This window comes from Pieris rapae, chromosome 6 (assembly GCF_905147795.1).
Source record: "Pieris rapae chromosome 6, ilPieRapa1.1, whole genome shotgun sequence".
NCBI classification, from domain to species: domain Eukaryota; kingdom Metazoa; phylum Arthropoda; class Insecta; order Lepidoptera; family Pieridae; genus Pieris; species Pieris rapae.
In genome coordinates, this window is record NC_059514.1 from 1,813,595 (window position 1) to 1,826,405 (window position 12,811).

The 12,811-nt window shown below is 33.9% G+C and overlaps 2 protein-coding genes across 2 annotated transcripts; one reads left to right on the forward strand and one right to left on the reverse strand.

The window, feature by feature from the left end:
* Positions 1-344: 344 nt before the first annotated feature.
* LOC110997210 (actin-like protein 6A) lies at positions 345-5,258 on the reverse strand. Its single transcript, XM_022265259.2, has 8 exons — positions 4,952-5,258; positions 4,169-4,320; positions 3,361-3,587; positions 3,039-3,156; positions 2,676-2,807; positions 1,483-1,633; positions 1,081-1,281; positions 345-719 (listed from the first exon to the last, which is right to left on the reverse strand). The coding sequence occupies exons 1-8, from the start codon at positions 5,151-5,153 to the stop codon at positions 616-618; spliced, it is 1,287 nt and encodes a 428-aa protein (XP_022120951.1). The 5' UTR covers positions 5,154-5,258; the 3' UTR covers positions 345-615.
* An 861-nt stretch (positions 5,259-6,119) lies between these two features.
* LOC110997003 (probable pyruvate dehydrogenase E1 component subunit alpha, mitochondrial) lies at positions 6,120-12,567 on the forward strand. Its single transcript, XM_022264934.2, has 8 exons — positions 6,120-6,340; positions 6,433-6,507; positions 6,829-6,997; positions 7,902-8,125; positions 8,511-8,682; positions 9,680-9,829; positions 10,309-10,484; positions 11,491-12,567. The coding sequence occupies exons 1-8, from the start codon at positions 6,287-6,289 to the stop codon at positions 11,668-11,670; spliced, it is 1,200 nt and encodes a 399-aa protein (XP_022120626.1). The 5' UTR covers positions 6,120-6,286; the 3' UTR covers positions 11,671-12,567.
* Positions 12,568-12,811: the final 244 nt, after the last annotated feature.

The following is a 12,811-nucleotide window of genomic DNA, read 5'->3' on the forward strand; positions in this document are numbered from 1 at the left end:
AATTTTAATCTGTCCCGAAATTTAAAAAAAGTTTTGTTATCATTGTGTTATATCGTGTGTGACCATGTGCTGGATCGTTAGATATTGTCATAACATTTGAATAATAATTTTCATCAAAATGGCTTATTAAAAATTGAAATTAAAGACGTGTAGACAGGACAACGTCTGTCGGATCCGCTAGTAGTCTCATAATTTTTCCCAGCAAGTATGCGCTTTCCGTTTCGTTTTTAATTACGCTAAAACCAAACCTAACCACAGCCAAATCCTTTCAAAGCTCTAATGAATTGTACCCCATACACCCACACACACTTAATAGGAAAGAGGTAAGGAATAAAAAATGTACATGTCATATGTTATTAAATTTACTTATTTACTAGTGTTTCAAGCAAATATAATATTTTTTCTAAAAATAATACACCAAGTCGATTTTTTAAGGCCAGCCCGACCGAGATACACACCCCAAACAGCCCAGGCAGAACTGTTCCCCTCAGATTAGTCTGCTGGCAGCAAGATTCCAAAATAAAATCTTGCTTGAGAATAAAACACATAAAATAATTTTATTAATACAAAATTCTTAAAAGATTATTCTATAACTTCATTTAAACTGCTATCATTTCATGGACACTTCCTCTCCAGTTGACCTTTCCCGCCCTCGTCGTACTCTTGGGAAGAGATCCACATCTGCTGAAACGATCCAATCGAAGCCAAAATCGAACCACCTGTAACAAACACAATATAAAAACTATATTATAAAGAGGAAAGATTTGTATGTTTGTAATGACTTAGCTCAAAAAGTACTGGACCGATTTTAAAAATTATTTCACCATTTCAATGCTATAATATCACTGATAAATATAGACTATTTTAATTGCATGAAAAAAATAAAGTTCCCTACAGTAACTGCAATAATGTTACCCAAAGTGTAAAAAAAGCCTATAAAATATCTTTCATCGCATACGCTGCGATAACTATTGATGATAGAACAAAAAATCTTCCACAATATTAAAGAACATATCAAAATAATTAAAAAAAAACATCTCTAGTAGCGTATATTACAGTTGGTTTAAAAAAAACCCATACCTATCCAGGCCGCAAAACGGCGCTCGATGGGCGAAGGTGCCGCGTGAGTCTTGAGCCGATGGGAGGAAGGAGCCCTGGCGGCCAGCTCTTTGGCGAGGCGCTCCGTCCAGCCTCCCATGGCTGCAACTCCACCGCACGCCACCACCGACGCCCACAGAGCGGGTCGAGCGTCTGCGTCGCAGGAGGCGGCTGCCGCGCACGCTGCAAGGACAAATGAGAAGAAATTAAAAAAATATTATTACTAAATGATAGTTCTCTATGGCAACTCTATACAAGATCCATAATTTATGAAAAAAGATTAAAGATTGCTGTGATAATAAGAGATAAGTTTCCTTCCTAGTATGAGAATTAGTCGACTCGAGTGTTCCATCCAAACTCTTGACAACCCTAAGACCAACTCACCTAAATGAGGTGCTCCCAACGACTGCTCAAATAAACATTCGGTGAGCTTGAACCTCTCTGGGCCAAAGTCTTGATGATAGCCCCCGGGGAACTCATGATGCACCCCCGGCACAACAGCAGCTGTCCGCTCATCATATGCTATCTCCGATACCTGAAGATTTATGAGATTTCTATGACAAATAGTTTCTGTTAACCTTACATATACTCTGATTTTTCAGTTGAGCAACATACAATTATTAATAAAATAAATATAGAACCTTACACAAACAGAAATTAGCACAATTTATTACCTAGTAGTAAATGAAATAAAATACAGTGTAAACTCTATGTAACATCACTCGATTTAACGACAAACCCTCTAATGCGTCGAAATCAATTGACTTTGGTTGGTTTAGCTTGTCTACCATACAATGATATACTCTGCATAGAAACACTCTCAATAGCGACAACAATTGGGTAATAAAAACTGCGCAGCTGTACATTTTTTTGTCGTTTTACTATCCTAACCCGCAATAAACTCCACTGTCGGCACCACCCATACCGAACTGTCATTGCACGTTATGTAAGTGCGTGCTCCTATTTCAATTTATTTTATTAGTTTTTAATTTATTTTATTATTCTTTATTACTCAAGATGTCATATGGAACATGGTGTGATGGTTGCAGCTCCTTACAGACATTGTGTTAAAAAAACTTGGCGATTTAAGAGTGGCGGAGAGTTTATTGCCAGTTCTGCTCTTGCGTTCTACGCCCTTGATTTGAGAACTGGCAGTAAATGTAAAATTAGAATCATTTAATGTATATTTCTTTTCTTTTTTGACGTTCATAAGTGTACAATATGTAACCTATATGAATAAATAATTTTTTATTTGATTTGAACATTCTAAGAAATTCATTCTTTTGTTTGTGGGGGCCAGTGCACTCTACTTTATCGAAACATTCCTGTATATTGTATCTTATAAATAAAGAAATATAATAAAGTTGTCAAATTAGGATTGCTTGCATGTTTACTGTTTTTGACCATGACTAATAGGTATGTAGGCGTCATGGATTATCTATACGCTATTAACTTTCTCAGACCTCAGTGGCTCACATTAACGACACGAATGTACATTTAACGACACCTCTCTATAACGCCATAAAAACGCAGTCCCTACAATGTCGTTATATAGAGTGTACACTGTATATCTTTACCTGTGCAACGCAATGGCAGAAGTCTTCATACTGACGTTTCAACATATACTGTTGCCACGATGCAGTGAGGCCAGCAGGAAGAGTTTTCAATGTATATCTGGCTCTTTCTCTTTCCCTTATCACTTCTTTAGACTGAAATTCAAGGAAAAAATATTTAATAAGTTTTTCCACTAAACTATAACAACCAAGTTTGGGGTTCGAACTCACGACCTTAGAGTTGAGAAAATGAATCTCATCTTTAATAAATCTATACTAATATTGTAATACTAGTACATTTACATGTAAGAAGTTGTTCGGACTAATATCTGCAGTTGAGTTTCATCATCAGACGTATACGACGATAATAAATACACTTTTATTAACCTGTATGCTATAAACTGGCAACATTTGTATATGCATATTATTCAGCATATTCTTCGCTTGAGCCACCAAATGGTCTCCGCCAACAGGTGATCGTACGGCCGCGTTCACCAATGCGTATCTGTGAATTTAAAAATAACCTAATGAATTATTTCAAATACATACATTAGTTGCTCGGGTTGGGAATTGTTTATACAATCAAAGATATTTTAACATCCCACATTGCAGAACAAATGTTATTTATTTTTTTATTTTTGTTATGTATTGAACCAAGTTTTGTACCAAAATTGCTTATTATTAAAGAAAATTAAAAATCCCTACTCACCCATCTACAACTGGAACAGCCGATGTCTGACTTGCACCAGCATCTACCACCAGAGCTGTAGACTTTCCATTAGCAAATGCTGCCAGTACTGCATTTTTCACAAGGAAAAATGCTGGTGCTTGATACTTTTCAAATAGAAGTTCAGCCAATTTCTCTCGAGTAGGTCTTGATGTCCATACAGCCTCAGTGAAAAGGGCGGGATGGTGTTCTGATGGTGATCGAATGACCTAAAATAGATCACAAAAAATTATAGTCTGTGAAATAGAATATGTATAATATTTCCATTATATAAGAGCAGTGTTGGCCTAGTGGCCCCAGCGTGCAAATTTCAAACCTGAGGTCATAGGTTCGATCCCCAGCTGTGCAACAATGGACTTTTTTTCTATGTGTGCATTTAACATTTTCTCAAACGGTGAAGGAAAACATCGTGAGGAAAACCGACATGTCTTAGACCCAAAAAATCTATGTGTGTCAGTCACTGGAGGCTGATCACCTACTTGCCTATTAGATTTAAAAATTGATCATGAAACAGATTCAGAAATCTGAGGCCAAGACCTAAAGAAGTTGTAGTGCCACTGATTTATTTTATAATATTTCCAAGTACCTATGGCTAGAATTTTCCAGTTTAATCCAAGAACAGTAAGATACAATAAAACTCATATAATATGTCATGTATTTTGTGTTTATGGGGCAAATTTCATCAAAATCACAAGTAGCCTCTCTGGAGAGGATATGCCTACCTACATACTACAGATACAGTAAAAAATTTATAGTTTTTTGAAATTGGAAATTTTGTTGGTAAACTTACCTTTGTGTAACAATAATCTAGCATCTTTTCAAACAGATCCCAATTTTCAATCTGTCCATCTTTCATATAAGTCTGGACTTCCATACTTGGCCTGGGTACATGTAATTCTGTGACGTCTATGTAATGCCTGAGTTCATTGCCAGTTTTTGTACCTGAAACATTAAGTTATGCCTTAAATTATGTGTATTTTTGTAAAGTACTTTTGTTTTCTATTTTCTATCTTTTTTAAAAGTTACAAGATAAAATATAAATTTGGTTACAGAAAGAATAAATATGTATAGCTATACAACTTACATATAATATTTCATTTATAATTACAGTTTGCAATTGTCGATGTAAATCTTAACTCTGTAGCTTTCCGTACTAGAATAGGTAGCTCATAAGTGTAGATAGGTTTATTACCATGTTTTACATTTATTACAATCTTGTAGGCAAGTGTGTCAATCAATAGCAATAGAAGAAGATCTATGTTCATAGAATGATTGAGTGATTACTTTTGAGCTTTCTGACCCTTCCGAAACTTTGAGTCATTTGTTTAATTCTGTGAATAGTGGTTCAATGTGTGACCATTAACTGATTAGATTGTATATAGTAAGCCAAAGAATATGCTTAAAATAACAGTCGTGAAATGATTAACTAAACTGAAGAACGATTTTAATACTCATATATTAAAATCGACGATTTGTCTCGGGCACAATAGACGATGACTTGGAGAGAGGAGAGAAAGGCTGCTAGGGTAGGATGCTTCGTAGTCGAAATAATCAAGAAAAATTATGTATTTACCACTCTGAGTAACATTGCCATCAGGTACTTTCTGCTCTGCGTCTGGAATAAGAGGTGCCGGCCCAACGCCGATAACAGCAGGAATATCAGCTTTAGGAGTATCTTCTTGCGCGTAACCAACCCGTAATGAGTGATGCCCAGGATCAAAGACCAGAGCACCTATTTCATCACCACCATATAACATCCCATTGGGACCACTCATTTTTAAAAAGGTTAAAACAATATAATTAACTGTTTGGTTTATGGCATTCCCTAATGCAAAGCGCCAAGCGGCGTTGTTTGAGAAAACAATGATTTCAGATTTGTCATTTGACAATTGACAATTTACTGCAATACTGTTTTACAATTACTGATTATGTTGACATGTAATTTAACAGTTCCAGACACGACCTACGCCGTAAACATACATACAACATATAATACGGTAAAAATTAGGCAAAGTATTAATAAATATTTTACCCAAATAGTAAATTCAGTTTTTACTTTTGTATCAAATAACGAAAATTACTGAAAATTTTTCGTAAATAGCAATGTTCCCCGAAGCTATGCTTGTTACCTAATTTGACGTCTGACAAATAATGAACGATTGCCATTTGCGGTTGCCGACCAATCAGGTTGAATAACATTGCTGCCTTATGATGGGATTTCTCTTTCAAATCAATTTTAGCAAATTTAAATTTAAAATTTTACGCAGGGCAAAAAATGCTTTCTTATTTTAATTTATAGTTTTATCAAACTCTTACTGAATTAGGACTCTCCAAGTGATAGGACATCATAAATTGTTGCAAACTATTATTTGTCGGAATAATACAAAAATTAAGAACTTGTCAAATCTAAACAATGAGTTCAAAATCAAATGTTAAAAAAAAACAAAATGTCATCATCAATTTCAACAACTGTGTCATATAATATATATTATGCATTATAAATATCGGTAAAATGCTTGTAGTTGTTGTATTTCCATAAAAAAACTTCTAACGTTTCCGAAAAAATAAGCATTTGCTGAAAGGTTTCAAAGATTATTATTATATGTATTAGTAGAAGGTTTAATAGGAATTTAAAGTATTAAATACAGTACCAAAATATTGAATGTGAAAGTTTTTGAACGTATCAAAGTGACCTCTAATTGACATCACTAACACTTTGATGTCAACACGCATACTAATGTCAAAGTCACGTTCGTGTTATTTTACTATTTCCATCAAATACTAATCCATGGGGCTTTAATTGTAAAGTTTATTAGATCAATTTAATTTCCGAAATTTCTTTCCGAAAGTGATCCGGGACGCGGATCACTCAATAAATCTGGGCTTTATAGAGACTGTTCTAAAAGCGATGAGTAAATTAATACCATCAGCCGCAAAGCTTTTAAGCGGAGCAACAGTGTCGGTGTGTTAGATTATTCTATAAAACTTCATTAATTCCATATGGTTTCATCTACAGCCAACATTTATCTTATGTTTATGTTTCCTTTATTATAGAAAGCAGCCGCCCCAGCTGTAGTTGCTTCAAAAACAAATTATAGCACTAAATCTGAATCAACGTTTGAAATCAAGGTAAGTCTTCGTAAATCTATATAGATTATCGATATTTTGTTATACATGTTTCCTTCATAATTTTTTGTTGACACTAAAACAGCTAATAGGATTTTTGCAGGCTTTGTAAATTATGTAACCTAACCTTCAAAATGACAAGTTGTTTTCCTACAAACAAAGATAGTGATTAAATTCTCCTTGAATTTGTACTAGGTTTAACAAATAAAGATTACTATTATTGTTACTATTTGGTAACTATCTGACTAAGAATATCACCACTGGGAATTTATACATTAAATTATAATGTAGGTTTGAATGTCATTCAAGTAATTATTTTTTTAGCCTTACAAACTCCACAAATTGGATAAAGGCCCGGCTACATCAGCTACTCTAACATCAGAAGATGCATTGGAATTATATGAAAAGCTTGCTGTCCTACGCAGAATTGAAACTGCCTCTGGTAACTTGTATAAGGAGAAAATCATTCGTGGATTCTGCCATTTATATTCAGGTACTTTTTACTTATTGAATATTTACAAGTTCAAGTTAGAGTTTCTGCAAAAAAACTCATGGTGTTTGAGGTTGATTTGGTGTTAAATTAGATTGAGTTATTTATTTTGAAACTTAATTCAAAATATATATTTCACTAGCTGACCTGGCAAACGTCGTCTTGCCAAACTACTACCTTTAACTCAGCGCCATCTGTTAGAATTGTATCAAATAATAAACAAATGTTAATGTTATCGTAATTTTAGTAAGAATGCCTATTTTTTTGAAAATGAAATATAGCCTATGTCACTCAGGAATGATGTAGCTTTCCAACAGTGAAAGAATTTTTCAAATCTGCCAAGTAGTTTCGGAGCCTATTCAATTCATACAAACAAACAAACAAAAAATCAAACCTTTCCTCTTTATAATATTAGTATAGATAAATAATTGTTTTTTTAAAATTATTTGATAAATGTGTATCAAAATTTTTTACAATTTTTTTTGTACATTTCTCTGTCTCAGCAGAATCTATAATAAATAAAATAAAAATAGTATGCTATGTCTGTGTAACTATTTCTTTAAAAATTATATTAACATTAAAAAAATTTGGCTTAAATGAATAGAAACATGCTCATAATATTATTAAAGTTATAAGTATGAAGAGTTTATAGGTTATATATTTTTAAAGTCTACTGATTTTTAATATAATATAAAATAATTTATTACAGAAATCAGTAAAAATACATGATTTATATAGAATAGATCTATCACATAAAAATATTACTTGAATGCATGACGATTATTTGTCACTCAATCAATCAAGGCTGAAAGGGCAAACTGATATTTTTTATTCAAGATAATTCTTACCTTAACATTTATATGCTTGTGCCTGTGTTATGCTCATAACAAAAGCAATTGCATTACAGGCCAAGAAGCGGTAGCTGTGGGTATGCGTGCAGCACTACGAGATGTTGACTCAGTCATCACTGCTTACCGTTGCCATGGCTGGACTCATTTGATGGGAGTCAGCGTCCTTGGTGTACTCTCAGAATTGACAGGAAGGAGAACTGGTTGTTCCAGAGGCAAGGGTGGCTCTATGCACTTGTATGGAAGGAACTTTTATGGTGGGAATGGAATTGTTGGTGCTCAGGTGAGGGTAAACATTTACAAGGCTCCTTAATAACTTTGTGGACTGACCAGCTTAATTCCACGTTCATAGTTATTAAATGCGTTGTCCTAATCATTAAATAATAAAGGCAGTAAAGATGCATGTTAGAGTGAACACGGTTGACTAAAATTGAGATGGCTAATGGCGATGTGTATCTCGCTTGAATATATACATAATAATATTAAGTTTCTCATGTAAATAAAATATTTTTTTTTGTAATGAGAAATAAAGTTCTTTAAACATTAAGTAAATCTTTATGAAAATTTCTTTTAAATCGGCGAGAATATTTACATTCAGATTTACATAGGAATAATTACTGCTGTTCTAGCAAACAATAAAATTAGAATTGTTTTTTTTTTTTCAATAGGTTCCTTTAGGTGCGGGTTTAGCATTTGCCCATAAATATCGCGGTGATGGTGGTGTAGCATTTGCATTGTATGGAGATGGAGCTGCTAACCAGGGGCAATTGTTTGAGGCATACAACATGGCTAAGCTTTGGGACCTACCCTGTGTGTTTGTGTGCGAGAACAATGGTTATGGTAAGAAATGTTTTAATTGATTGAATAAGATACCCGCTTTGTTGATATTTTTATATTGGCAAATAGGTGATCAGCCTATTGTGATTAATTTAATTTATTTCAAGTGACTAAGTGACCATATGATTCAGAGATATATGAACTAAGGCCCTGGTATGTATGTATGCATATAACAAAAATGTCTTGGGTTTGATGTACTTACAGTACTTAGTCTTATTAAAACAGTATTCACATGATATTGTATGTTTGTAGAGATATTTATAGAAAGACTGATATACTCTATTAAATATCTACTCTATGAGGTGACTTACAAGCGGCGAAATTACCAATTACAATCCATCCGCAACAATTTAAGAATTCGTATTTCAAATTTTATTTGCCCCAACCTGTGTATCTCCTACATAGATAAATGCAATAAAGCATTATGGTCTATATTAAAAGTGTTATCTATGGTACACTGTACTTTATTAGCTATTGAAATAAGTATCTTTGTTAATTTAAAAATAAGGTACCTTACTAAAACTACAATAATGTTCACCAAAGTGTAAAAAAAATCCTATAAAATATATTTCATCGCATGCACTGCGAGAAATATTGATGATAGAACAAAAAATGTTCGACAATATTAAAGAACATATCAAGTACAAAAATTTAAAAAAATAATATCCAGCCGTGCGAAGTCGGGACGGGCCGCTCGAAATACATATGGAACTCGCTTCGTCAACGAAACTAAACAGCTTCGTTAGAATAAATTACTGTAGATATTGTGCGGGATCTCAATACTTAGTAGTAAACTGTCAGTATAGACGAAACTTAAGTACTAACATTCCTAAAAATGACCATTTTTAGGAATGGGGATATTTTGAGACTTAAGACTGTTTAGCAGCAGGGGAGTCGGTCACATATCTACCATATTGGGTGCCTGATAGATTAGGCTGTAGAGGTCCCTGTTTAAAAAAATATGATTTTTTAATATCTTTTTTACACAATTTCCTTCCAGGTATGGGCACAAGTGTCGATCGATCATCGGCCAGTACCGAATACTTCTCTCGTGGTGACTATGTCCCTGGTATTTGGGTGGACGGCATGGATGTCATCGCTACTCGGGAAGCAACACGCTACGCTATCGATTACTGTACTAGTGGAAAGGGTGAGTCTCTTGCTAGCATCCGTGGCTTACTGGTAAACTCTCAGGAGGAAGAAGACCTGGAGATCTAGACTTCGATGGAGTAATAATTGTTTCACATGTGTATGAAATTTCCGCATACCTAATTGCGTTAATAAATTAATAATAGCTATGGCAACCAAGAGGTAGAAGTAGGCAACTTAAAAGCCCATGAAATCATGGTTGGAACGGCTAGACGAGATTGTTGTATAATAAAGAAAATTTTGGCACACAGAATGGGTTTCGTAGATTGATTTCGAAGTATTATTGATAGTATGAAATATGATATCTGAATTGATGAATATAACTTCATCAAAGCAAAATAATCTTGTATATAAATAAAAATATGCTTTTTATAGTTATGTGACACAAAACGTCAAATGTGACAAGTATGTCAAAAATATGACAGCTCTTGAATGGAATGAGTTTGGCTAACTGCTAACGAATTTAATTTGATTTTACAGGACCCCTAGTAATGGAAATGGAGACATACCGTTATTCCGGCCACTCCATGTCTGACCCGGGTACATCATACCGCACTCGCGATGAAGTGCAGGAGGTACGACAGACCCGCGACCCGATTACTTCCTTCAAGGAGAAGATTATCGCCAGCGAACTTGTTACACCGGATCAGCTTAAGGTAAGATGTGAGAATGGTTTCGAACGATTCAGGATTGAAAGTGAGTGAACGAATTTCATATGTCGAATACGTTTTTTGACTTGTGAGAGTTACTTAGCGCAGTTTCGAGTCCGATGATTAAATTCAGAAGCGAGACTGAGCGCTAAGTCTGACTTTTATACGTCAAAAATGGATTAGATTTTGACATACAGGAGTCAGTACGTACACAGTCCAAATGTGTACGCGTACACACGTAAGAAGTGAAACTTCGCTATGACCTTATTTTACCTTACCTCGTAAAATGATATACTATTGCAACTTTAAAGAAATTGGTTAAATAAAGTTTAACAAAACGCTTTCAATATGATAGACATACAAATACAAATAATATAATTATTTCATTCTACTTATTACTGCTAAGATTATTACAGAATTTCATTAATTCTAATAGAATTATTACTATTATTGTTATCGTTATTATATATTTTTGTTTCTAATGGCTTCGAATCTCTTCGAATTAACCGTGGTAGGGACAAGAAAAAGATGGCGTGAAACCGAAAAATGTGACGGTAATTTTTACAACGCCGATAAAAAAGTTTCACTTCAAAAAAATTGCCTTTATGTCGAGAACAAGTTCTTTTTTATTAGACACAATCAACTGAAAACAAACTTAGCCCATTTGACAAACGCCCTTTTATTCTTAGTCGCCCCTCTCTTGACCAAACCTTGCGTCCCACCAGTTGTGTTTTATCTCCGCCTGTTTTAACTTTTTCTTTTTATTGGATACCAACTTATAGTTTTACTCGACTCGTAAGGTTAGGAATACTTGTTACATATATACGCTATCTTTACGCTCGACTATTGTGTTATAATTTTTATATAATTATGTTTTTTTAATATCTATCCGGCCGAGTAATTTAGTAGATTGATTTTTCCAAAGAACTCCAATTCAGCCACTAAATGGTACACTGGTAGGTTCTTAGCTATTGAGTGGTTTCATGAATTTATTTATACGTTGATTTTGTAGGAAATCGATACTAAAGTTCGTAAAGAAGTAGATGAAGCAACCAAACAAGCCAAGGTTGAAGCTGAAGTCGGCCCCGAGGAATTGGCGGGAGACATTTACTACAACAATTTGGAGAATGTCATTCGTGGTATTCACCCAGCCGCGCCCCTGCAGCATGTGGAAGTCGTTCCCAGGAATTAGGAAAGTAGCAAATACACAGTTCAAAAATGCAATAATTACCTTGAAACCGTGTCTCCGTGTTTCGAAATATTTCAAAAATATTTATTAGTGAATTTATTTGTCAAAAACAAAGATGCGGCTTTGTTAATAAATCGATTTTAATAGTTAATTTGTCATAGCAGGTTTTTCTGTCTGTGTGCCTTTGATCAACATTTGGCAATTGACATTAGGATTTGTATCCCATTTTTGTAAGTAATTAATGTTGACGTCCGAGTAAATACCACTTTCTAGAAAAATCTACTAAATAAATGTATGTATGTTAAACTTGGATACGATATAAACGAAAAACAGTTTGAAGGCGTCTATTTCTTTAGACTTTTGACAACTTTAACACCGAAATTGATATAATTTCGAAATTAAATAAAAATAATGATAATCCTTACTACGCTATAAGTGATTAGTGTAAATATTTGACCAGAAAGAGACGTTTTAGACAAATTAAAGTTAGATTTTATCCGCTACGGTTATTACGTAATATCCCGCTATCCGATTTTAGTGTTGCCAGCGTTGCAAGATGGAGTAAGAATATCGTGTTATTTTCTTTAAATCGCTTCTTTTTATTACCCATATTGTTTTTATTATTGTACTTATATTTTATCTGTGCGGGATTATAATGTAGATAGAGCTTTATGAGGCATATTTATTATGCCTTGGTGTTACCATAATTGAAATATTAATTACTTTTACACTGAATATACATTTTATTTGAGATTATTTTATCTTTATTTTGTATTTGTGTATTTTTTAGTAAACTGCCAATTCGTAGATGGGGATCATATTGTATTATTTCGCACATTTTCGTTTTTATTTAAGGGATTATTTATTATTATTAGAAGAAATAAATATATTGAAATTAAAGCATTTTTATTTTTCACACCCGAAACTGGATTGTTGGAAGTAACGGCTATATGACGCCACGCCCACATTTGTCAAATATCTGCTCCAAGCTGGTGTAATATTCGCAACAAATTTGAAAATTATACAATCCTAAGAAGGGGATGCCAAAACAAGGGTGGTAAAAATCTAATATTTACTATGATGAGACGGAAGTCGGACAAAACCAGTACATACTGATAACCAGGTTTACGGCATCATGAACTTT

Excerpts from the sequence above, each read along its gene's own strand:
- LOC110997210 (XM_022265259.2), bottom strand. The coding sequence starts at position 5,153 with ATGAGTGGTCCCAATGGGATGTTATATGGTGGTGATGAAATAGGTGCT. Across the intron at positions 1,634-2,675 it reads TCTGCCATTGCGTTGCACAG|GTATCGGAGATAGCATATGA; the intron begins GTAAAGATATAC and ends ATAAATCTTCAG. Across the intron at positions 1,282-1,482 it reads GTTGGGAGCACCTCATTTAG|CGTGCGCGGCAGCCGCCTCC; the intron begins GTGAGTTGGTCT and ends TTGTCCTTGCAG.
- LOC110997003 (XM_022264934.2), top strand. The coding sequence starts at position 6,287 with ATGAGTAAATTAATACCATCAGCCGCAAAGCTTTTAAGCGGAGCAACA. Across the intron at positions 6,341-6,432 it reads TAAGCGGAGCAACAGTGTCG|AAAGCAGCCGCCCCAGCTGT; the intron begins GTGTGTTAGATT and ends CCTTTATTATAG. Across the intron at positions 6,508-6,828 it reads AATCAACGTTTGAAATCAAG|CCTTACAAACTCCACAAATT; the intron begins GTAAGTCTTCGT and ends TTATTTTTTTAG.